This window comes from Aptenodytes forsteri, unplaced genomic scaffold (assembly GCF_000699145.1).
Source record: "Aptenodytes forsteri isolate BGI_AS27 unplaced genomic scaffold, ASM69914v1 Scaffold352, whole genome shotgun sequence".
Lineage (NCBI taxonomy): Eukaryota > Metazoa > Chordata > Aves > Sphenisciformes > Spheniscidae > Aptenodytes > Aptenodytes forsteri.
In genome coordinates, this window is record NW_008794860.1 from 1,348,558 (window position 1) to 1,375,382 (window position 26,825).

Consider the following 26,825-nt stretch of genomic DNA (forward strand, 5'->3'; position numbering starts at 1 on the left):
CCTACCAAAGTTGTATGTATTTGGGGTTGTCAACCTAATATTTATTTGGAGCTGGAATACCAACACACAGTGATTGCACAGAGATTGGATTAGGAAACCATTAGCAGTGGATACCCTTTTGTCAGATTTATTGGTTGAAGAATTAATTTGCAAACTTCATTTGAGCATCATGCACTAGAATTTGGACTTTCAAATCTGCGCCTGTCTTTAATGAGTTTGCTGATATTACTGGTCTGTAAATTAATATTTATTGATGAGTTCACCAATATTTTTAGGATCCTCCTCTATACACATACCATTGAATTTTCATTGACCCAGATTTGAGGACTAAATTGAGGTGCTTAAATAACTGCCAGAAATTAATGCACTGAAATTGACAGATAACTTTTACATTTGGGACCAATCTTTCTCAATTTTAATATATACCCTGCAAGAAACTTCTTAGTTAGGTAATAGATATATATGAGGATTAATCTTCTAATGCTTGTGAAACACTTTGAAGCTAGAAGACTAATTTTTAGAATTTTATTGTTGACTCACTACTATGAAATCTGAGAAAATGCAGAGCTAAAAAAACGTTTTAGACAAATATTTTGTTAACCAAAAAATACAATTTCAGTGCACCTGAAAATATTCACAAATCTGAACTGGGCAGAAGGAACATGATTCAGACTAGACCCACAAAAATCAGCAAACCAAGAGCAGTGTTCTGAGTGTTGTTTCTCAGCAGCTCAGATCTTAAGATACTTAGATTCCTTCTGAAAGACCTTCCAATGACCTACTGGATCAATAACAGTCATCATTCAAAGAACTGCAGAAACATAAGTTAATTGAGGTTGGAAGGGACCTTCAGAGGTCATATAGGCAACCCCTTGCTCAAAACAGGTTTAACTAGACCATGTTGCTTAGGGACTTGACTATTAGAATTTTGAACACCTCCAAGGATGAAGATCCAAAACCTCTCTGGGCAGCCCATTTAAATATTTTACCTCCCTCATGGTAAAGAAAATTTTCCTAATATCTAAGTGGAATTTCCGATGCTCCAGTTTGCTTCCATTGCCTCTTGTCCTTTCTCTGTGCATGTCTAAGAAGAGTCTGTCTCCATCTTCTCTGCATTTTCTTGTCAGGTACTTGCAGGTAGCAGTAAGGTTTCCCCTTTGCTTTCTCTTCTCCAGCATGAACAAACCCAGCTTTCTCAGCTTTTCCTCCTATGTCCTGTGCTCCAGCCCCTGACCATCTTGGTAGCCTCTTCCGTGTACTAGGGAGTCCAAACCTGGACACACCACTCCAGATGTGGTCTCACAAGTGCCAAACAGAGGGGGTGATCACTGCCCTGGATCTTACGGCTGTACTTACTAATATTATCCATGGGTTTTAAACTGGTTTTGCTTAAGCCTTAGCTCTCATTAAAGATACATGAGATGTGGGGTTTTTTTCCTTCTGACAAGAAAGACAAACACAAAAAACTTCATATCAAATCATTCTTTTTTTTATTTTTTCTTGTTCTGACTCAACAAAAATACCAGTTATTCACACAGCTTTATAGAAAGCACACATTTATCTGGTGCATAGCACATCATATATCCTATAATTTAACTTACAGTTTGTTTAGCCACATGGGTTTTTTGGCCATGTCAGCTTTGAATGGGAAATTGATCTTTTCTTCCTGTTATTTATTCTTTTCCTGTAAATGATAATGAAACAATGCAGCTAAAATTGCACAATAAGGTAAACCAATCCTTATGTTTTGATAACGTTAGAGGACAATGTGCACTTCTAGAGTTGTTTTTTTGCTACCATTTCAGCAAAAATCTACAGTCATGTCAACTTTTTATTCTGTTAAGTTAGTTTACATTCTTTCTGCCTTTTGGATTTGGAAGGTAAAGAGCCTATTGTATAAGAGCAAGAGTGAACTCTACAAGAATAAATCTTCACTCAGAAACCAATGGCTCAATATGCTGTGGCAGCCAAAAGAAGTCAACAAAGTGCTGGGGACCATCAGGATAAGTGCTGAGAACATGAATGATGCAGAGCATAATTTTGCCACTACATAAAACCTTCCTGCGTCTAATTCTTAAGTACTTTGTGCAGCTTTGTTCTCCAAATCTCAGAAAGGATATAATGACAGTGAAGAAAGTACCCAGAAAGGCAATTTAAGTTATTAAGTGAATGGACCAGCTACCGAATTAGGAGTTTGGAGAAGAGGAGATCAAGAACTTGATATAACTAAGATTTGCAAAATCATGAAGGTGAATCATAAGCTGAATGTAAAGCTGTTATGTACCAAATCCTACGGTATTAGAACTAGGGGGCATTGAATCAGGCTTGCAGGAGTCTGATTTAAGACAGAGAAATGAAAACATCTCTTACAGAGTGGTAACTGAATGTCTGGAACTTGCTATTACAGAAGATGGTGAAAGCAGCCAGCATCAGTCAAAAACTCATCAGACTCGTGTTCTCCATAGATATTGTCTCCTATTACCATTGCTAAGAGACACAATACTGAGCTAGATGGATCATTTAGTCGTTTGCATGTTAAACAGAGAAACTGAAGCAATACAACAAAACTGAATGAAAGTATTTGTACTTAATGGTACAATCAGAGTTTTGTGCTCTAGGAATTAGGTATTCCATGAGACAGGATTAAAAACTGGATTGATCCCTTCTTACACAAAGGCAGGAGGAACTGATTCAGCCCTTCAGTACATGCCCGTTAGGGCATTCATCTGGGATGTGGGTGAACCTCAAGTTCCTACTTTGCTAGATGCATGGATGTGAATTTTTTTCTCCTAGTGAAATTCCCTAATAACCAGAAGTAGGTCTGTCATGTTGTAACATCCTCTTCAGTCTGAAGACTTCCAGTTTCTGGAAGTCAACTGGATTAATACTACATAGAAACAACACTTACTCTTTTTGTCCAGGTGTAAGTCAGAAGTTGATACATGTGATGTTTCCTAAACAGAAGTGGTAAAAAATGTTTAATTCAGAGTTATTTAAAGAGTTTCAAATAATTCTTTATAGAAAAGCAACCTTCAGAGAAAATCTTGATGTGTCATAATATTTTGCTAAGTTTTTTAGACAAAGCTAAAAGATATTGCTTCAATGTTCCTCTTTCCTCATCCAGGACTAAAGGAAAACAAAAATACTCAAACCTTATTTCTAACCATTTAGCTAAGCTTGAAATTTAAATAGTCTTGTTATTTGATAGTAATAGAAGTATTTTTCATAGTCAGAGTTTTCCATGTCAGTTTTGAACAGGTTTTATAAATTACTTTGCATTGAAAAGAAATAAAGAAATAGCAAAACTTAATGCATAAGCTCTGTGAAACTTCCAGTGAACATTTGTCATAGTTTGCTTTCAGTTAGGAATTTCCATTGTATATGCTAAGGGAACCAAAGGATACAAGGTGCCAGATTTTTTATTAACTTGAAAGATTCTGGCACAACTATGGGCAGATATTTTCTAACCTGTTTATATAATAAATTACACATCACATATGGCTAGTGAAAAGTGGACTAAATAACCTGGAGGACACTGACAGTTTAGGAGGATGTGACTTGACATCTTCCCAAGACCTTGGTCTGACTTTCTCATGGCTGTGCTGATATCATGATCATTTTCAGCACAAAAGCTGGCAAAAAGAAGATGCTCCAACCATTTTAAAATAGCCAGGGGTAGAATCTATTCTGACTTAAGCCTTATGTCATTTTAGTGATTTTTTAAAATGGTTATGAATTTGCAAGTATGAACCATCACACAGTAATTCTCATTTATGAGACACACGAATATTGCTTCCATTTTGTGTGTCTTCTTTTACACAGGTAACATTTCTTTCTTTTTCTAGATCTTCCAATAAACAGAACCATGCTTGCCCACCTGGAGGAAATATGTGCTGGTGACTCCCAGTAGCCTCTAGTCTCCCACTAGTGCACCCTCAATTTCTGGGAAAGACAGTAGGAAATTTAAGGTGATTAAAAAACTCTGAGCCTTTACTGGGACGTTAACCACTAGTATAAGTCATGGACTGGTAACTAGCTTTTAACACAGTGGGAGTGACTTAAAGCAGCTGTTTAATACACCTAATGTTTGTGAAACATCTGAGCATAGTTAACCATAGAGATGGCCAAAAAGTAGATGACTGTACTGGATTTTAGGCAAAAATTCCAGTTGATTTAGCACAATCCTTCTGTAACAAGTATGACTGCCTTCAGATAATATTCATTAGGACGATGAAATCCAATAAGCCACTGTATGCCGCCTTTGGATGGCTAAAGTCTACATGGAAATCAACAGCAATGGGCCACAGAAAATGACTGAGCATCTACTAGCTGTAACAAGCAATTTTTTGTTGTGATTATTTAAATCTAGCTAAACTAGCTAAAGCAGTGACTTCTCCGCTGGATTTTCCTTACATGTTTTACAGATGTAAACTCCTGTATGGTTCTGTACTCAGGTATTAAATAATAACCAGAGAAGTTTTCAGCAAGGGTGAAAATACCAGTCTGATTTTTTTCCCTCTGGTGCTCTTTAGCAAGAGAAGGACTTGCTTATTTTATTGTGTCTATGAGGAGTCCACAACATCTAATAGTTAGCCTATCTCTTGGGAAAGGACAGATTTCAATATGCATCTAGCTGAAAACTAACTCTGGATTAGTATGTTGTTTTTCAGCATGTATTGACAATAAAAAAGAATTCTTTTTATTCAGATATATGGCAGCAGGTATAAAAAACACTGTCACAGAGAGACACAGAGAGAGGGAATGCAACAAATAATAACTTAAATCACTAAAAAAATACTTGAACACTGTGAAATAGGAAACTCCATAGGAAGCTCATAGGATTATTCAGCACTGGTGAGGCCACACCTGCTGTATTGTGTCCAGTTCTGGGCTCCCCAGTACAAGGGGGACATGGACATACTGGAGAGAGCCCAACAAAGTGCCACGAAGATGATGAAGGGACTGGAGCATCTCTCCTATGAGGAAAGGCTGAGAGAGCTGGGACTGTTCAGCCTGGAGAAGAGAAGGCTCAGGGGGGATCTCATCAATGTCTATAAATACCTGAAGGGAGGGTGCAAAGAGTACAGAGCCAGGCTCTTTTCAGTGGTGCCTAGTGACAGGACCAGAGGCAATGGGCACAAACTGAAACAGGGAGGTTCCCTCTGAACATCAGGAAAGGCTTTTTTACTGTTAGGATGACCAAGCACTGGCACAGGTTGCCCAAGGAGGTGGTGGAGTCTCCGTTCTTGGAGATATTTAAAAGACGTCTGGACATGGTCATAGAATCATAGATACAATCATAGAATCATAGAATAGTTTGGGTTGGAAAGGACCTTTAAAGGTCATCTGGTCCAACCCCCCTGCCATGGGCAGGGACATCTTCAACTAGATCAGGTTGCTCAGAGCCCCCTCCAACCTGACCTGGAATGTTTCCAGGGATGGAGCATCCACCACCTCTCTGGGCAACCTGTGCCAGTGTTTCACCACCCTCAGCATAAAAAATCTCTTCCTTATATCTAGTCTGAATCAACCCTCTTTTAGTTTAAAACCATTACCCCTTGTCATAGTGTAACAGGCCCTGCTAAAAAGTTTGTCCCTATCTTTCTTATAAGCCCTCTTTAAGTACTGAAAGGCCACAATAAGGTCTCCCCAGAACCTTCTCTTCTCCAGGCTGAACAACCCCAACCCTCTCAGCCTTTCTTCACAGGAGAAGTGTTCCATCCCTCTGATCATTTTTGGTCTGGCAACTGGCTCTAGGTGGCCCTGCTTGAGTAGGGGAGTTGGATAAGATGACCTCCAGAGGTCCCTTCCAACTTCTAAGCTATTGAAGTTTAGTTTTTCAGCATGAACATGAACACGCATTACTAACAAAGGTCACAGCCTTGGCAAGTCTTGTTCTGTTAACTGATAATATTTTTAATTTTACTTTTTTATAATCCTTTAACCCCACTAACCATTTTGAATTGCTAGCAGATGGTCTTTATCACTGCAGTGAATCAGAGCACACTGCCTGCTGAGGAAAGAGGAAGAAGTAAGTGAAAGATGCCACTTCTTGGTATTTGCTGGTACAAAAAAGAAAATGTTGAATACCAAGGCTAGGAAACATGATTGGAACTTTTCAGCAGATATAAGAACAGAGATATTGTGATGAGAATTTAATTTCTAAGGACTTGTAAAAAACACTGCAGAAATTCCTCCCTTTCATTCTCATTTCATCCCACAGCTACCATGTTCCACATGTTTAGTGCTTAAAGCCACATGACTGAGTACATTTTACCAAGGACTCTGTGGGAGAAAACTTGATCGTCTTTTCCCCATCCCATGTATTTACAATTGAATGCTGGTCATCGTGTTCTAGGTCTTGTGAAAAAGAGGAATGGAAGCTGTTATCTTTTTCTGAAAGTGAATACAGAAGGGCATTGATACAGCAAAGGCTGGGGTGAAAAGGGAAGAATGTCAGAGAATGGCAGAAAGAGAAATGAGGAAATCTGTAGTAATGGCTGAAAATGCTGTTAACATTATTTGTAGAACACTGTTAGTGTGCAACATATGTTATGGCATTAGATAGGCTAATAAGATGTTCAAAATACTGAAATTACATAGCTAGAAAAATTAAGTCTGAATCACATCAAAATTAATTTGCATTTGCAAACTGTATTGGCTGGTTAATTTTTCTATATCAGTTTCTGACCAGTATTTCACAGTAACTGAAGATCCACTAATATCATGAAGACATTAATCAATAAATTTGAACATGAGAATCGACTAAAGATAGATTTCAAGTGACAGCCAACATTTGGAATCCTGGGTTTTTGGTTTTTTTTTTTTAACAAGACTAATTCATACTAAAAAATCTGTAATGTATGGAACTTTTTGTATCAGAAATAGTGTGGCGAGCAGGACTAGGGAAGTGATCGTCACCTCGGCAGTGGTGAGGCCGCACCTCAAATACCGTGTTCAGTTTTGGGCCCCTCACTACAAGAAGGACATCGAGGTGCTGGAGTGTGTCCAACGAAGGGCAACGAAGCTCGTGAAGGGTCTAGAGCACAAGTCCCATGAGGAGCGGCTGAGGGAACTGGGACTGTTTAGCCTGGAGAAGAGGAGGCTCAGGGGGGACCTTATCGCTCTCTATAGCTACCTGAAAGGAGGTTGTAGCGAGGTGGGTGTTGGTCTCTTCTCTCAAGTAACAAGCAATAGAACAGGAGGAAATGGCCTCAAGTTGCACCAGGGGAGGTTTAGATTGGACATGAGGAAAAATTTCTTCACCGAAAGGGTTGTCAAGCACTGGAACAGGCTGCCCAGGGAAGGGGTTGAGTCACCATCCCTGGAGGTTTTAAAAGACATGTAGATGTGGTGCTTAGGGGCATGGTTTAGTGGTGGACTTAGCAGTGTTAGGTTTACAGTTGGACTCTATGAACTTAAAGGTCTTTTCCAACATAAATGATTCTATGATTCTATGATTCTATGAACTTGAGTATGTCTTAAGTGTCACACATAAGCATACTCACTAAAATGTTTTCAAAATATCTAATTTTGATATTTGGTTACTGATGTTAAGGTGTAGAATCACAGAATGACTCCGCTTGGAAGAGACCTCAGGACGTCTCTGGTCCAACCTCCTGCTCACAGCAGGGTCAGCTCTGAGGTCAGACAAGGCTACTCAGGGCTCAGGGCTTCTCCCACTTGGGGTTGAAAACCTCCAAGGATGGAGACTGCACAACATCTCTGGGCACCCTGTGCCACTGCGCAACTGTCCTCATGGGGAAAAGGTTTCTCCTTATATCTAGGCTGAACCTCTCTTGTTTCAGTTAGTGCCCACTGCCTCTCACCCCCTTGCCCTCCACCACAGTGACATACATGCCTGGCTCCAGCTCCTTGAAGACATCCCCATAGGCACTGGATGCTGCTGTTAGGTCCCCCTGAAGCCGTATCTGCTCCAGGCCGAGCAAGCCCAGCTCCCCCAGCCTCTCCTCACAGGGCAGGTGCTCCAGCCCCACTATCTCAGTAGACTCCCCTGAATTTGGTCCGTATGGGGGAGTGAGTTTTTTAATTAAATGTATGGCCACCTTTATATTATATTTCTTTGTAACGAAAAAAGATGAGACATTTATTTCTGTGCCACTTACCTTTATAGTTGAAAACATGCACTTTGCTAGGTTACACTACGAATTTTCTTAAATCCCCCTTTAGTAATCTCTTACCAGTAATTCAAACCTTAATTTTAAACTTACCACTTGCTTGTAGCACTTCCTATAAAACTGTATGCATCAGACATCTAGTTTTCCCCCCCCTTATTCTCAAGAGCTTTTGCAATAGAGTTGAGAAACTGCTTTTTAAAAAGCCCAGCTGTATAAACAACATGAATGTGGTTGGCAAGCAAAAGCCAGGGCTTTAAAAATTGTACTTCCTTTCCTAAATGTTTTTAAAATGTATGGGTTTACTCCTAAAACACCTTACACATCAAAAATTTACAGTCAGCTTCACTTAAAGAGTGTTTCTTCCATGCATTTCTGTGAATGACAAGCACCTGTTTGTGATGCTCCCTCTTTTGGGTAATTTCAATGCAACTTTTTTAATTCATTTGATGTTATTCTGAACTATTTGTGTGTATATATGGGAGGCTTTGATCCTGAAAAGAAATCTGGGGTAGACACCCAGGTGGAAACTCCAGTAGGTATTGACTTGGAAAAAGAAAAGGCATCAAGAATACAGTTCAATTAGGCTGTACTTCTAATGATTGACGCATCTGGAAAGTGTCTGGTAATACCTCATTCAGTATAGATCATTATCTTGTGAACAGTGGCCACAACTCTCATATTTTTCACTGGTGCTGAAGAGACGATTTCTCTTCCCTCCTCAAAATCCACATCATTAACCTGCCCTCTTCCTCTGCTGCATTTCTTCTTACAATACCTGGGATGACAAAGGCTTTCATGGGGATAGGTACTAAAGCCAGCACTGGTTTGAAATGTCTGGATTCAGTAATGATAGTACTTGTTCTGATTTGTTAGTACTTAAGAGGTATAGAAGATACAGTGCACTGAAATAGTAATCGATAGAAAGCTGAGTCAGAAATTATGAGGAGTCTTCATTACTAATAGTAAAAGTGTTAACATACATCAGAGAAAAGAGCTTGTCGAGGCAGGAGAAGGATGTGTGTTTCTGTTAGGCTCCTAGCTCCAATTTTCATCAATAATAAGTAGTCTGAAGCAAAACATTTCAGAGGACATAACATTACTTTTTATTTCACATTCTTAAAGGGGCCATTTGTCCTTCCTGAAGGTGTAGAATCGACAAATTTGAAGTTCAAACTCCCCTTAGATATTTAACCTGCAAAGTTTCTGTTTTACCCAAACAATTTATTTAAATCCTTGAGTGTTCAAACTTTTAGAAAGAAATGTTGAATTGCTATATAAATAAATCATCAAATATTTTTTTCTTCCCAATGCTGATTTTTATTACATCTACAATGAACTATGTCTTTCTATGAGCAATGGCTATCCATTCATAGTGGAGGTCTTAAGATTTGAGAATAAACTTGGTATAGCATATTACTAAAACAGTAAATTGGCAGACAGGGAACATATTTTGCCATGATGGAAGAGCTAAAATTAAAATGTTTTAAAGACATATTATATGTATTTCTGGCTTGACATGAGAAATAAAATACAGCAAAACATACCAAGACCTAATTATTAGTGTCAAAGAGCCACAGTGCTACTGATGTAGTCTTTAAATATAGTTCTGTGAGTGTTTGCAAACATAAACATCAGGATATAAAAAATAAAAATGTAAGGTGGTGGATGTCTCAAAAAACAAATTTAGAATTTTTTTTACCTTTAAACTGGATTCCTGGGGTTTCATTTTCCATTTTTTGTACTGTTGACCAGCTCCTTCCCATTAGGAGCAAAATTATGTTGGCTAGACTCAAACTTATTGTTTGCCTACAGTTTGCTAGCAATAGATAACTGAGGATATAAAAAATAGAAATGTAAGGTGGTGGATGTCTCAAAAAACAAATTTAGAATTTTTTTTACCTTTAAACTGGATTCCTGGGGTTTCATTTTCCATTTTTTGTACTGTTGACCAGCTCCTTCCCATTAGGAGCAAAATTATGTTGGCTAGACTCAAACTTATTGTTTGCCTACAGTTTGCTAGCAATAGATAACTGGATATTTTGTACTTGATGTGAACAATCAATGAACCCTTACAATGGAAGAAGGTTCTGAGGAGATGGATAAGGGTGATGTGCTCATGAATCTCAGGGAAGAATGTAAGAAGGGACTGGCCACGGGTGTTGCAAAGAAAGCTGAACTTGTCTCAACACAAAAGGGACTGGAGGCTACACCTGCTGAGTGGATCAGCCAGCTGTGTAAGTGTTCATCCCTGAGTTAATCAAGAGTGCAAAATATATTCCTGAGTTAGCCAGAGCAGCATGGGGGGTGTATCGTGGGGGCAGTGTATATGTAGCTCAGCCCCACATTGAGTATAAAAACCAAAGAACTTTGAAGAGAGCAAGCTTCTTGAGCTGTGTTCAACCTATGTGTTATTTTCCGGAGACTGTGGACACACAGTGTCATTACAGTGAGCATATAATAGAGACTAGTGATCACATTTGTATTGTGATTCAGCTGTACATTGCAATTGCTATACTCTGCTAGATGTAATTTGTACTTATATTGTGATTTAAGTACATTGCTGCATCACTGTGCTAAATCAAAATTCTATGTAACTTCAAATAATTTCAAGTATGTAAACTTTGCATTAAGCATTAATTGTAGTAAGAGTATTGGACTTTGACAATTGGGTACCACATTTTACAAAGTAATAAAGTAACCTTAATGAAAGAATAAAATACTTCTACAATCTCAGAACATAATGGCTGCAGTCATTCTTCAAATAATTATCTTTTTTATTTTTTTTGGACATATCAAAATAATTATCTTTTTTTTTTTTTTACTGGTTCCATTTATTTCTTTCAAGAATCAATAAAATTCAATTACAGCGACTACTATAAATATCTTCCTCTAACGGTTAGTGCAGCCTAGATACAGGAGCACTCCTGATTGCAGTAAGAAGCACAACAAATGAGCCAGGTCTTGAGCAGGTTAGTATCGCATGTCATACCACTGCATATGCAAAAAAATTGCCGTTAAAAAGGTAAAAACTGCCAAGTTATAATAGATAGTGTAGCATCCTACGTTTATCCTGAAGCAGAAAAAGTTGTGGGTAGCTCATATAGAATGATTAGACCAAAACGGGAAGCCAGTTCCAGTCCTGGAGAGCGTTCAGAGTGGTAAGAAGGAGCAGAGCATGGTCTGACCTCCATGGGAGTTTGCAGCTGCTGCCTTGCATGCATGGAGCAGCTGTCTGGGGCACGCTCACTTCTCTGGGGCAGTTTTCCTGAATCCCACGAGTTTCTACCTGTGCAGAAGTTGTTTGGACAGAGAAAACTTGGATTCTTGCACCTCTTTGAGGCATTTTCTCTCTTTCAGTTTGGCTGTCAGCATGAGGTGGGAGCCCCTGTTCCTTCAAGGCCAGATGCAGCTGTGAGCAGGAGCACTGTCCTGGTAGGAGGTGCACAGCGCCCGACTGCCTTCCAGCTGCAGAGCTGCCACCTTGCACAGCAACACAACAAACCTCTGCAACATGATGTCTTCTGGTTTGTTCAGGCAGCAGCAGAAAATGAGCCTGAAGTTCAGCTCTAGAATAGGTCACCTAAATTGAAGTATCTCTGTGTGCACCAGATGGTGAGGCTCCACTACAGTCATCTCCATTACAGTCAGCAGAGCCCAGCTGTGAGGGACTCAGCTCAGCAGCCTGAAGAAAGGCATCTAGTGCCATTTGAGATGCAGGAGGGAACCCAGGATATCTGCATGAGACTGTCAGATATGACATAGAACTGATGAGAGTTCTCTGTCTTTCAAACATTAGATATCTATATGCGGGCAACTGAAATAATCCCAAGGTGTCTACCTCAGTGTAAGCTGAACTGCTGTCTAGGGTTCAGTGAGTGTATTGACTTCATTGTTTGTAATGAGAATTTAGACACACAGCACCCACGAAGGTGCCCAGATTTAGTTCTTTTAATCTACAGCTGAATCTTACGTTGGAGCTCAGTGAACATAGAAGAAAGGTGCTGCTGATCAGCAGCTCCCAGTGTGGCACCAGCCCCCAGGTCCTGCCAAGCTCATGCAGGTGCTGTACTGCAAGCTGTCTTGTGCTGTAGGCAGACAGAAAGGCAGCCGATCCACAGTGCCCTTTGCCTCTGTATGACCTAGTGGTCCACAGGGTCTGCAGGGACTCATTCAAACAAGAGCCATTGCCTCTTGCAAACATGTTTATATGTTTCTTGCCTCTGGCACTGGACCCTGCTTGAACACCTCTGGGCACCCCAATTGCATCTCTTTGCCAGCAAATGGCACAGGGATGCTGCTGTTTAATATAAAAAGGAGTCAGGTTGGTGTAACATCCCTTGCCATCCCAGCTGAAGAGCTGCTTGTGGAAACCATTCTTAGTTGTCTTTGACCCCCTTCTTGTAACAGGTCCCACAGATGGAGTCCCACCTGGAGAGGCAGAGCCAGAGTGTGTGTTTTTAACTACTCTGGGACTCCATTTACCCAGCTGCACAATGGGCCTCAGAATACCATCCTTCTTCCCAGAGGAAGCTGATCTAAATGTGATGATGTAGCCCTAGGCACTGGAGACTTTCCACTTGAAATACAATCTGTGGTAAGAAACATTAACAAATGGACCCACTGACATTTGTTTATTTGTCATAAGTGAAGTGTCTGCTGTTTCAGAGTCACAGAGCATTCACCACTTTCACTATATAGTGCTATTTTGGGCACCAAACACAGACTGTAAATCAAAACATGACACCTTTCAATTATTTGCAGTAGCAAAATGTATGTTGAAACCATATGTTTGGCACAATTCTTGTTTTCAAATAATTAGTACCTAATGCTGCTTTAAGGCACTTCATTTCTTCTCACCACATCTCCCATCCCTCTTTATCCATTTTTCCTTGGGGGGAAAACCGGCATGATTGTTCTAGTCTCTGCTGTGCCTGTGAAAATTACCATCAGTCCAGCTAACTTTACCCACATCCACAAGATGCCAGAACTGCAGAAATTTTGCAGTGCTTGTTGAAATCTTACTATTCAGCAGTTTTGTGGGTTTCAATGCTTTTAAAACGTAACTTTCCATGCTTGCTTGTTTGCACTGGGGTCAGCACAAGGTCTATGAACCACTGCTGACTGCTTTCACCTTCATTTACATCTCTCTTCACAGTTTTTAACTCTTTTTTTTTTTTTTTTTTTTAAACTCAGACAGTGGCATCACTTGAGCCTGAGCCATGGATTTTATATCTTACGTTGCCCAACACTGGCAGGCTTTGAAGTTGTCATTTATCATTGCCAACTTTAAAAACTTGCTTCAGGCTTTAAAGACTCAATGTATTAAGGTAATATACAGCAAATTCAGAGGTCTGTACTTAGTTCCCAGGTCTGTCAAGGCTTTTTGTCTCCCCTTAAAAAAAAAAAAATCACATTTGCAATGCTGTTTCGGAAAAAGGGGGAGTACTGCTCATTTTCATTGGCTCTTTTATGTGTGCTTGTTTGCACAGTCCTTTACCAGTGTTTCTTCAGTTTGTGTACAGAGGACATAAAAATCCATGCCTCAATATAGGCTTCTAGCCACTGGTGTAATATAAATAGCAATAAAATGTGTAAGAAAACATATTGGATCGTGTATATTTACATGGCCAGGGCTCCCAAAGGAATCAACTGAATGTGCAGAAAACACGATTCAGCCATAGTCCACTCTCAGATGGCTCATTACACACAGTCTTTCAGAAATCAATTTCTGTTTTAGCATTTTGATTTACTCCCTGTGACAAAATAGTTACAGACTCCCTGCCTTTTTTCTCTTTGTATGTTTTTCTACTCACTTGCAGAATCTGTTCAAAACAGTGGACTGTCTTTTCACTTGTTCATGTCATTGACTTATAACAGCAAAAGACCCAGCTTTATGCATCTCTTCTTACACAAATCTAATAAGAGAAGTTGTTTCCAGAAAAGCTGCCTGTTTTAGTTTTTTGCTATAATTACATTGTCCAATTTTTCAAATATTCCTTGGAAATGCCTCAGGACAGCTCTGTAAAGGGTACCGAAGGCAAAGTCTTTGAAAGAGTTTTCATTGTTAACTTCAAAGGACTTCAGAACATCTGTATAAAAAAAATCACAGAGATTAGAAAGTGAAAAATCATTCTTCCCTATCTAATCTATTTTAAGCTATTCATTTTACTCACAGATTTTTGAGATATGTCTGGTACTGTTCTGCAGAGCAGTGACACTCACTCAAGTCTGAAGAAAGTATTCTTTACAGCCACGAAAACCACAAGGCAGCACCACTGCTCCTAAGCTCCAGAAAAAGCAAGCAAAATTCACTGTAAACTCTGCTTACCGCATAAATGAATACCCCAACATTAATGAAAGCAATGCTGCAAATATCAATACAGAAATGTTGGAAGGAAAGAAATAAGACATATACATAATCTGGCAGTCTGCATTAGCAAGGAGTGCAGCACAGTGAGAACATCGGCAATATGGATTCAGTGCTCGTCCTGAAGCACTTCAGGGGAGAGCACGTCTTAAGAAGGTGGGATAATTAACAGTCTTTATGTCACCATTGCTGAATAAAAACCTCAGCGCTGGTGATGGACAATGTAAAGGAGGATATACAAACTGTCTGAACAGATGTTGTCTATCCCTAATTGTAACCATATTTAGCACTGGCTGGGATGGGCGGTGAGGTAGAAATAGCCTACATAACAAATTCCTCTCAGCTTTATTTGCTTTTGCTGTTCGTCACCGTAAGACAGAAGGCTAATATTGTTTGAGTAACAAGTTGAGCTTTTACACATTCAGCTTCACTGATTTTTGTCCTTTTCCTTTTTTGCCAACAGGATAACATCCATGGCAGGGTAGTGTATTCCAGAAAGTGTGTACCAGTGTCTACCAGAAAGCTGCCTGAGGTTTTCCATACAGGAACAGCCTCCATGAAAGAGGAAGGTGGATTTAGCCGAAACAGCACCTCCCCTTGGACCCATGCTTGTGGGCACATGATATGATACAACTCTTTGATTGCAGCTGAGATTGGAGTGACCCTGGGGAGAATTAAATCATCTTTAAGCTTTGAAGTATAATAAAGCCCATGTCTGTCATAATGCCAGGTTTATCCTATTATTCACCTCGTAAGTCAAAATCACATATTTCTGTCATTCTAGACACACATTCATTGCCCACCTGTAGCTGGTAGATTGCCTCTCTCAGAGTAGTAGCTGTCTCATTGATTTATGGCTGTGCTTCCCTCATAAAGTAAATTAAATTAATGTTTTTTAAGGAAGACAGATTGTATGAACTAGTCACTTTACATGACCTGCTTTACTAATAATAAAAAAAAATAAATTAAATTGTTTTTTAAGGAAGACAGATTGTATGAACTAGTCACTTTACATGACCTGCTTTACTAATAATAAAAAAAAAAATTAAATAATCAAAACTAATTCCTGATATTTAGCATTTCTGTTTTTAGGTACATGTCAAGCAATAAATTATTCTGAAAGATAGCTATGAAGTCACTTTAAGGATCTCTGAAGTAAAATTTGTGTTAATGCTTTAGCGTTATATTTTTTACAGAAACAAGGAAATGTAATAGCCTACTGTATACTCCATAATGTTATTTCTTATCAGCCAAGGCAACATTTATTAACAGTTGAAGTGTGTATGATCTATTCCAACTGTTAAAAATTGCTGTTGAACTAGTGCAACTACTGAAAAGTTGCAAAATTTATTTAAAAAATCATGAAGCTTGTTATATGTTTTTATTGTCTATCAAATAGTAGAAAGGCAATTTTTCTAGCAGAGAAGAGTGAGTTATTGCCAGTTATTGCCAGTGTAAGTTATTGCAAAATAATCAAAAAGTGCCGTTTTCTTCTGCCTATTTCTTCCCACAACCTATGTCAATATTCAGAGACCGTGTTTATACGAGGATACAGTTTCAGAGCCCTCAGTGGGACAACAGATGCCTAAACCACAGTGTTAGGGAGGAGAGAAAAAGTAGCCATCTAAGCATGTTTACTTTCAGTGACAAGGAAGTTCTAACATGTCCCTAAGTGGTGACTCACTGGGTTGGGACTATAAAAGTAAAGGTAACTGCTGTCTAAAACATCAGGGCTTCAGACTTCACAAATCCAACATGATGCAATCAAGTCTTTCAGCTGTATTCTTTTTCTTGTTGGGTTTGTCATTTTGCCTGACAATCCCTATTCCCCTTGAAGATAGCCATGAATTCACAGAGAAAGACCTTCAGTTTGCAGAGGTACAGTATAAAATAACTCATTTGCATGTTTTATAAATAGTAAGTTGTGTAGTTACAACTGTTTGGAAACTAGGTTTATTACTTCTTTTCCCCTTCTTAGCATTATCTCAGGACTCACTATGATCTCCGTCCAAATCCTGCTGGCATAATGAGGAAGAGTGCCAATACAGTGGCATCTAAACTTCGAGAAATGCAAGCATTTTTTGGCTTGGAAGTGACAGGCAAATTAGATGAAGAAACATATGAGCTGATGCAGAAACCAAGATGTGGTGTCCCAGATGTGGGAGAATATAACTTTTTCCCTAGAAAACTCAAATGGTCAAAAACTAATTTGACATACAGGTAAATGCATGGCATTTTGAGTGTTATTACTGTTATTACCTTCTTTCCAGGTACCTTGTCCAATAGGTTGCTCAGTATATGAGGTTGATGGGAGGACGATGCATTTGAGTTTAACAAAATTCATGTTGCAGTTTAAAATCCTTACAGCCCCACTTTTGGAAAGGTCCCCCAAGCCCACCTTACAGCCCAAGGAAGTAAATACGGTTTTTTTCCATTGCACTGTGTCATGGAGGAAAGCTGGTGGGGTGTAAGGTAGTAACTCCTCATCTGGCCTCCATGTACACACTCTGGGCACATCTGTGGTGCTGAACGAAAGACGGGTAGGGACTAAGATCATGCACCTCACCACTGATCCTCACAGTGCTTAATCTCTAGGTCACTCCTTAGCTCCGCTTTGGACCTGGTTTAGTGTCTGCTTCACATAGGTCTTGTCCTGGACAAAGCAGTGTAGATGCAAACCAGGCTGTGCAATGTGGCTGTGAGAGCAGGGACTGATCCTTGTCACTCTTCCATTTCACAGTCCAGATGTAGATATCTATACTTGATCAGACAAATCCCTGCACCATGACCTCAGAAAGTTGACCTTAGGAAGCTACGGTGCTGAAAGGTCACATAGTAGCTCCTTCTCCCTTAATACCGCAAGGTCATCAACAGGGGGTTTTGACCAGCTGCAACCTGAGTTTCTTAAGCAGATTCCAAATATGATCATAGAATCATAGAATGTGATTCAATCAATGATATCACCGAATATGATATATTCATGATATATATAGTATATAGAATATGATTCAATGATATCACTGAACTCTATCAGTTCAGTAACTGGTGATAAATATTACTTTAATATGGATGATTCTAGCCTACATAAAGCTTTTTGGATCATGTTTTGCTCCTCCAGGAAGTGAGGATCATGAGATATTTTATATGGCATAAAAAAGTTTGAAGTTACTGATATGATTTGACTTAATACAGAATATATCTGTCATTTTCTATATCTTCTGGTGCATATAAAACCAATTACAGAAAGCTGTTGGATCATTTCAGATGTGTCTGAAGGATTTTAATGAAAACAGAAATGGTTTTGGGTTTTTTTTTAATATTGTATGCAGCTGCCGAGCTCTTTGTTTTAGATAAGAACATAGGGAGGAAAAAAGCAAAAAATTTTAATGAGGTGTATAGTCAGATAAAAGTGTATTACACATTTTCTTCAATTCACACAATTTAACTGGAGATATTAATCTGTTTGATAGAATTATGAATTACACTTCAGATCTGAGACGTGCTGAAGTAGACAGAGCTTTCAAAAAAGCATTCAAAGTTTGGTCTGATGTGACACCGCTTAACTTCACCAGAATACGAAGTGGTATAGCTGATATCATGATCTCCTTTGGCACTAAAGGTAACACAGAACCAATTATTTTCATGTTATAGTTATATTGCTGCCAATAAAATGGGATAATTGATTTCATTATTTTGAATGTTGTTTTATAGAACATGGTGACTTTTACCCCTTCGATGGACCCTCTGGATTACTGGCTCATGCTTTCCCCCCTGGTCCAGACTATGGAGGGGATGCCCATTTTGATGATGATGAAGCTTGGTCAGATGATTCTAGAGGTAACAGAAGTTCCTGAGATTATTTGAAATGGTGGTAGATGGACAATTTCATCCTGTTTGATATCTGTAAACAGTTTGTTTTACCTGTTTACTGTTCATTAGTCATTATGTTCACTGTCTACTCATAGGAAGCTGGGTTTAATCTCCAGTCATAAATAGAAGTATAACATATGCCTACCATAAATTTTAAGATATACACCTCCTAAGTGCAGTGATTAAAAAAATGCCACAAACAAGGTATTTTGTCAGCTTGGCATTTCACTGAGCTTAAGGGCAGCTAGTTCTGATCACAGGCTGATGGGAATTACCTTACTGAAGCCTATAGAAAACACATATACTTAACTCAGCTGCAAATCAGCTACTTACATCTAATTTGAAAATTCTTCACCTTGCCTATTCAGGACAGAGAACAATATAGAACAAATAGAACAAAACACTATTTTTTTTTCAGCACTGTGTTATTTCACTCTCCTGGCATTAAAGCTAATTGCTGCAATACTATAACCAACATGGACTCTCTATCAGAGGTGAATTCCTGACAAAAAAGTTCTTGACTTGACTAGGATTAAGACTTCACCCCAGAGCTTTCCAGTGTTGCTAAGAAATTTCAGGAAATCTAAATCAGCCTACAGAACAACGTTGTCAAATAAGATTTAGGTTGAACACCAGCTATGAGATACTCAATTGATTAGGGCTTTATTAAAACAAAACCCATGGTAGTTTGAAAAAGACAAGCAATTATACATCATTTTTCCATTAATCCAGTTGTCTCCTTCATTTTCCCATATGTTAAAGCACAATGTTAAGGTTAGTTGATTAGTCCAAGTCCACTTTGGTGATATAAGGAGCTATACATTTACTTTCACTGTGGCTTTTTTATAGGGTATAACTTGTTTCTTGTTGCTGCCCATGAATTTGGTCATTCACTGGGACTTGAACACTCTAGAGACCCTGGAGCTCTGATGTTTCCAATTTACACATACACTGGAAAAACTGGTTTTGTGCTCCCTGATGATGATGTACAAGGGATCCAAGAGCTCTATGGTAAGTCTGTATAATATACAATATATATTTCCTGTGTCATTATAACCTGTTACAGATGCACTACACAGTTACTAAAGAGCTGCAGATGTTCAATAGCAAGTCATGACTGATTAAGACCGATTCACTGGATTCTTGGCAACCAGACTTCAGAAACAGAAGATGCTTAGATTTAGTAGTTCAGAGGGGAAAAAAAAAAAAAAAAGGAAGTAACACTGCAGAGTACAGTTGGTCACTGTGCTGTCTCTTTTGGTGGTGGGGGGTAGGGAGCACAGTCTTTATACTTTTTGACCTGCCTCAAAGGAGAAGGTAAAACAGAGTCTAAAGGGAGAAACAGAAATAACCATGTTTCATCATAGAAAAAAATAAAACTTTTGGGAGACCTTCAAAACTTGGGATAAAGAAAGCAAGTCCATTTAACATTTTTGCAGCACAGCTGAACTGCAAAGTCCACGAATGTATTTGCCTAAGGGAGAGAAGGAGAGAACAGACTTTCCCCAGTACAAATGGTTTGCCCTTTATGCTTGTATTCATCATGCTGTTTGGGAACTCTTTCATGTCCTATTCAATATCATGATCCACAGAAAGGAAATGAACGTTGTCAAACTTAGATCATACTATATGATTCCAGGTGCTGGAGACAAAGATCCCAACCCAAAACATCCCAAAACACCAGAGAAATGTGATGCAGATTTAACGCTTGACGCAATAACAGAACTTCGTGGAGAAATGCTGATCTTCAAGGACAGGTAAAAGATTGCTATATTGTGGATGGTCGGTACTGGATAAAATTTGAGCAAGTGAAAACAGCATTTCAGTTTTTTACTAAATATTTGAGTAAACATAAATTTAAAAAATCACAAATCAGTATAGATGCCTCTAAGAAACTACATCATATATCTTTTTAGGCAGGATTTGTAATACAATTACAGACTTGACTTCCCAGTAATATGAAGTGAAGATGATATGGCTGAAGACTGGCATGGTTTGTACACATTTTTCATTCCACAGGGATTTCTTCAACATGCACAAATCTACTAACATTTATTTGAATGAAGTTGTACTACATTCAGAAACCTTACATGGGGCAGCAGTGTTTCCCTTATTTTAAATGAAAAAAAGATTCGTTTGTTGTTGTTTGAGATGATCACTGTGTAAGTGGCAGAAATGGTCTGCAGCTAGGTGACTATGAGGAAAGGAAAGGTCTACCAGGGGCTCTATATATTGAAAATTCTATGCTGTGAAAAAAATTTTATTCTCCATTAACTAGTTTTTAATATAGCACACCGAAGATACTTCTATTCTGTAGAATGACAAGAAACATAAAACATATTTTCTCTTTCAACTAGGTTTTTCTGGCGACTGCACCCTCAGATGGTTGAGGCGGAACTGGTGTTACTTAAATCCTTTTGGCCAGAGCTTCCAAATAAAATAGATGCAGCTTATGAAAATCCCATCAGAGATCTTGTGTTCATGTTTAAGGGTGAGTTTTCAATTTTATTTTTGGCAGAAAAATACACATATTTAGTCAAGCTCAGTGAGTGATGTAAAGGTAAACAATAGAAGAACAAAACATCCTACCTTCTTTGCTCAAAAAACAAATACTCTGGGTTTCACCCCATGCAAATCTATACAATTTTCAGTGAACTAGGAGATGTACAATTAAGCTCAGACACCTAGGATCATGGTTAGCATAAACAGTTTAATACCTGCTGAGTATGTGACCTAAGAGTCTGTTAGTTGTATGAAAATAAGGATCATGGCATCCTTATTTTATTCTGCTCTCAAATCTGAGCCTTTACAAAAGACTCATGCATACTTTGTTCTTATTTTCAGGAAAGAAAGTCTGGGCTTTGAATGGCTATGACATAGTTGAAGACTTTCCTAAAAAGATATATGAAATGGGGTTCCCAAAAGAAATGAAAAGAATAGATGCAGCAGTCCATATTAAAGACACTGGCAAGACTCTCTTTTTTACTGGAAATAAGTACTGGAGGTAAGCTGAAGACAGATTGGTGCTTCTTTTCAGTGTCCTTCGTTGTAACCTGTCCAGAAGCATCAAAAGATCAGCAGGTTGTTTCAAACCAGGCACTTGTTTGTGGCTCACGTTTCCAGTCTGTGGTTTTCATTGGCGCTACAGCTGTGTAGAATATGTCATAAAGGTGTATGTAAGACTTTTACAAACATATGGGCACAGCCTTTAAAAGCTGAAAGAGTGAAAGAAAGGAAAGGAGAATAAAGTGCCCTAATCCAGGAGAGTTTGTAATATGGTCATGTCTCCTAGACAAAATTTCCAACTTGCTTCCTTGATTGTACACCTTTTTCCTTGTTGCTCATGTGACACAAAATGGTATCAGTGCTGTGAGAGTAAGAAATCATTCCCACCCTAGGATGGCTGGGTTTTACTGTCCATGAGTGGGGCTTACAGCCAGGTCTGATGCATAATTAAGACGTTACCATCCCTTCCCAGTATTTCTGTGCCAAGCAGCATCAGGGTAGGCTTGTAGTGCCAATACATCCAGGTACAATCATCTCCATATAATATGTACTTTATAGATCAGTTCTGAAAATGTAGCTTTATAAATTTTGCGTTTATTGAGCTTGTACTTCTGGTGGAAGAGTGCCCTGGTTATTGCCCTGGGTTTCATTATTGCACTAGATATAAGGTACCTAAAGGCTGCTGGTTACTTCCAACATGGGTAACTTCAAAGCTTATAAAGGGCACAGGTCAAACTCCCAGGCTGTTTAAATTCTCTGAATTTCTATTTTCTTTTGTGTTTAATATAGTTATGATGAAGAGGCGGAGGTTATGGAAGCAGGCTACCCCAGGCTGATAGAGGAAGAATTTGCAGGAATTGGTGATAGAGTGGATGCAGTCTATCAAAGAAATGGTACATAGTCTGATAATGAATCTTTATTGCAATTAGTTGTCGTTGAAACTTGAGATTAATGTCCTGTGGGAAATTCTGTCACTTGTAATTTTGATTTTTTCACACCAACGCTTCTGTTCTCAACTGAATCAGGTTTCTGATCTAAATTGCCCTCTGGCCAAGGTGCTCTTATAAACTGTGTACATATATATTTGAGGAGCCAAAAAAGACCTGCCTCCTTTCTTAGGGAACCTAAAGTGATATGCTTAATATAGAAGTATTATAATGCATCCATTCCTTCAAATGGAGCCCATTCCTATCCAACTCTTCAAGGAGTGTTTCCAAATCAGAGTCTTAAACATTAGCAGGCAAACCCTGTATTTTCCTAAGCAAGTGCTGTATAGTAATAAAATGCAGAGCTTGACACTAAATTAAAATATCAGTTATTTTAAAACACCAATCCAGGTCTGGCAAATGGAATGAGGACCTTTGAAAATTTAGCTCAGCATTCTATGAATATTGCATTTAAAAGAGTTATTAAAAAATGAAAACAAACAGGATAAATTTTATTTGAAGGATAATTTTAACATGAAAACAGTTTTCTCAGGGTTAATTCATTTTAACTTTCCTTTTCCTTAGGTTATCTCTACTTCTTCAATGGACCGCTGCAGTTTGAATACAGCATCTGGGGCAAAAGAATTGTCCGTGTCCTGCATACTAACTCCATATTTTGGTGCTAATTACAGTTGAGTGCCATGTCATAGACTGCAGAGCAGCTTGTAGTACATGGAAATAATAATATGGGCATATAGATTTATTAGAGGACAGCTAGATTCTGTGAACAAGCACTGGCTACCTACCACCAAATGTATACTGTATATATGGAACTATATAGCTGTATGTCAGTCTGGGACTGAATTAACTTAATAGGAATGAAGAAAAGAAATTATTAGCATTTCAAGGGGTATTACACCATTTAAAGTTTGTCTAGTATTAAAGTGAGATGCTGGATACATCCTACATGATCATGAGCACTATTAATTCCCAGTAATCTGAGCATGTCTAGCATCTTTCAAGGATCTCCTAGCATGTCCCAAGAAACAGACCCGATAAACCCAGCAGTGTTATATTTTTAAACTAATCTTTCAGCTCTTTTTGAAATTCCTGTTAATGTACTGGCAATTCAGATGTGTAATGAATGAGTCAGGACTGCATGGTGACTCCCTGAGCTCAGTAACACCAGACTGCAACACTGAAGTTAGAGAATTCAAAGGTATTTGAATGTCCCTGCGGAAATGGATGTCACTGTCATCTTTGGAACAAGCAGAAGATATGGAAGCAATGAGGCATCATTCCAAAGCAGACAGAAAAGCAAGAAAAGGGAAGAGTGTTGCCTACAGAAATCATCAGCCTGTATGACACTGGGGACACCAGGAAGAAGTAGCAACAAGAGAATCGGCAGGTTGAAACCTTGCATGAAGCTACATACGGTAACAGCCTATGTTTTCAGCTGGTGTAAACTGAAGTAGTTCAAGTGACATTGATAGAGGTTATGCCTAGCTGTGCCAGCAAAGGACCTGAACATTCAAATCAAAATACTCAATACCTTTTTTCATGTTGGTAACTCTTTTAATATCTATAGCAATTGTTTCAGTACAATGTCAGGTTTTGTTTGGTTTGGTTTTTTTTAATCAATGCAAATGATGTGGGACTGTGATTATTTTTCAGTTTAAAAAAAAATATTGAATAAACTGGAGGAATAAAATGACATTGTGAAATGACTCAGCACTTGTCAGGCCACACCTGTAATACTGTGTTCAGTTTTGGTCCCCGCTATGCAAAAAAGATGTGGGCAGGCTGGAGAGGGTCCAGAGAAGGGCCACAAAGATGATTAAAGGACTGGGAAGCCTGCCGTATGAGGAAAGGCTGAGAGAACTGGGTTTGTTCAGCCTTGAGAAAAGAAGGCTTAGGGGAGACCTTATCACCATGTTCCAGTATTTAAAGGGTGGCTGCAAAGAAGATGGAGACTCCCTTATTACAAGGAGTCACATGGAAAAGACGAGGTGTAATGGGTACAAGTTACTCCTGGGGAGATTCTGATTGGACACAAGAGGAAAATTTTTCACAATGAGAACAATCAGCCATTGGAATAATCTCCCCAGGGAAATGGTGGGTTCCCCAACATTGGACACTTTTAAGATTCATCTGGAGAGGGTGCTGGGCCATCCTGTCTAGACCGTGCTTTCGCCATGAAAGCTTGGACCAGATGATCCTTGAGGTCCTTTCCGACCTGGTATTCTATGATTCTATGACTTAAATTAAAATATCCTAGGTGCACGTCATAAAAGCAAGACAGAGCTATTGGATAAAAGAAACCAGGAATCCTAGCCTGTGCCTTTTATTCATTAAAATTTTCACCTCTATTTAAAAATCTGTTTTGCTTTTTTTTTCCCTCTGAGAAAACGAATTTTATAGAAAAGAGAGGAGGAGAGAAAGACAGAAAGATAGAAGGAGAGGAAAAAGGAAAGAACCCTCAAATCTGCAGAATAAGAACTAAGCTGGAATTAGTCCTTATCGTTACAGAAAGTATGAGAAATTATTAAGAAATACTGTGAAATTCAGGTCCACATTAATTTGAATGCTAAACATTAATAACTAATTGAAACTACACTGTCCTCTTCTGCCTCCTCAAAACCAACCCCTAAGTTAATCAATCAGTGAGGCCTGCCAAGCAAAGCCCATCACCACTGAATACCTGGCATAAATTGCCAGGCTTACCCACCAATGGGCTAGATGAGTTTAATTCTGTAACTTACATGACATAGATGGTCAGACAAGATAACCTAACGGATTTAGTGGTCTCTTCTGACTATAAAACTGTGAATTAATGAATTCCGACCTTAATATGCTTAAAGGAAATGCGAGGAAATAGAGCTGAAAAAAACCTTTACAAATGGAAAAACAAAGTGGGCTAAAATCAAAGTTCTGTTATATGACATAATACTGGTAAAACTGTTAGGGAAAAAGTACAATTGTCTATGCATAATAAACAGAAATCTGTTCATTTATATATCAAAATCATTTTTGACAGACATGGTGTGCCTGAAAAAATAATGCTTGATATTGAGCTGCTGTTTAGCTTTATTACTCTGCAGTGAAATAAGGTTCTGGACATGTAACTATAGTCCTCATTATTCTCAGTGTAAAGACTTGGTGGAAAATTGTGTCAAAATAATAGAGTCTTCCATAAGGGCTAATTGTTGAGTCTGAGTGCTCTAAATTTCAAAGGTCTGACCTGAGCCTCACTGGAGCAGGGAATGCAAAGGTGCACAGGGAAGCAAGGAGACGTCAATGAATGTCTTTCATATCTACGTGAATTTCTGTTAAAACTGAACGTTTGGCGGGGAAAAAGGTACTGCATAGGAAGCTGGAGCTTCCAGAGGCTTCAGCATGATCATATCCAGCTGCTCCCCAGCCCAAACAGTCAGATTCCCGTTTGCCACTCAGCTGACTGGAAGCAGCCTTCGGCACAAGTCCAAGCTCCAGCTCATACATCTGCATCCCCAGCGAGAGACGTGCGCTGCTCTGCGGTTAGCTCTTCCTCAGCTGAGAAATGTACCAGGCTGTCAGTTCCCAGCATTTCGTTAGGAAAAAATGGAAAAAAAAAAAAAGCTTCTGCTGCGGAAGTGGAAGGCTGAGGTCAGAGCCAGAGGGGCCCTGAGCTGCCGTCAGCCAGAAAGGAAAACTCTCTGCAGGACCCAGTGCCCTAGGACCTGTTGCCATCTCATGAGAATAACATTGCACAAGTGCCTGGTGGGGATCCATATGGCATATTGTCCAAGACCATCAAGTGTTGAAAAGAAATGAGTCCTTGAGACAGAGACTGAACTGACTGCTTTCCCTGATATGTCATGAGTGAGGAAAGGACCATGAGAGGCTGAGACAGCCGTGTCCCAGGATGTAATATAAGCAGAACTAATAACTCCCCTCCAGGTTGCTAGTTTTTATGTGGAACTACACAAATCCACCTAATAGTACATGAACTGTTGTTGATTAATATGCCTTTTCTATCCATTTTGATCTCTGCTAAGAATGATCATTTGGAGGGGGAGAAAGGATAAGGCAGGAAAAGGAATCTGTCAGATGCTCCTCAGGACTAGTTTCTGTGCTGTTTACATGATCCTGAACAAGTAGGACTTAGAGGATGCAAATATATATTCCAGGAGAGAAAGAAGTGAGAGAGTTGTGGTGAATGGAGTTACATCCAGTTGGCAGCCGGTCACGAGCGGTGTTCCCCAGGGCTCAGTACTGGGGCCGGTCTTGTTTAATATCTTTATTGATGATCTGGATGAGGGGATTGAGTGCACCCTCAGTAAGTTTGCAGACGACACCAAGCTGGGCGGGAGTGTTGATCTGCTCGAGGGTAGGAAGGCTCTGCAGAGGGACCTGGACAGGCTGGATCGATGGGCCCAGGCCAACTGTATGAGGTTCAACAAGGCCAAGTGCCGGGTCCTGCACTTCGGCCACAACAACCCCATGCAGCACTACAGGCTTGGGGAAGAGTGGCTGGAA

General features: G+C 39.2%; 1 protein-coding gene across 1 annotated transcript; it reads left to right on the forward strand.

The window, feature by feature from the left end:
- The first annotated feature begins 16,254 nt into the window (after positions 1-16,254).
- LOC103895108 (collagenase 3) lies at positions 16,255-23,313 on the forward strand. Its single transcript, XM_009274624.1, has 10 exons — positions 16,255-16,383; positions 16,484-16,725; positions 17,976-18,124; positions 18,217-18,342; positions 19,225-19,386; positions 20,015-20,132; positions 20,733-20,866; positions 21,220-21,379; positions 22,171-22,274; positions 22,893-23,313. Exons 1-10 carry the CDS (start codon positions 16,261-16,263, stop codon positions 22,991-22,993), a joined length of 1,419 nt encoding a protein of 472 aa, XP_009272899.1. The 5' UTR covers positions 16,255-16,260; the 3' UTR covers positions 22,994-23,313.
- Positions 23,314-26,825: the final 3,512 nt, after the last annotated feature.

Excerpts from the sequence above, each read along its gene's own strand:
- LOC103895108 (XM_009274624.1), top strand. The coding sequence starts at position 16,261 with ATGATGCAATCAAGTCTTTCAGCTGTATTCTTTTTCTTGTTGGGTTTG. Across the intron at positions 18,343-19,224 it reads TTGGTCAGATGATTCTAGAG|GGTATAACTTGTTTCTTGTT; the intron begins GTAACAGAAGTT and ends GCTTTTTTATAG. Across the intron at positions 21,380-22,170 it reads ACTGGAAATAAGTACTGGAG|TTATGATGAAGAGGCGGAGG; the intron begins GTAAGCTGAAGA and ends TGTTTAATATAG.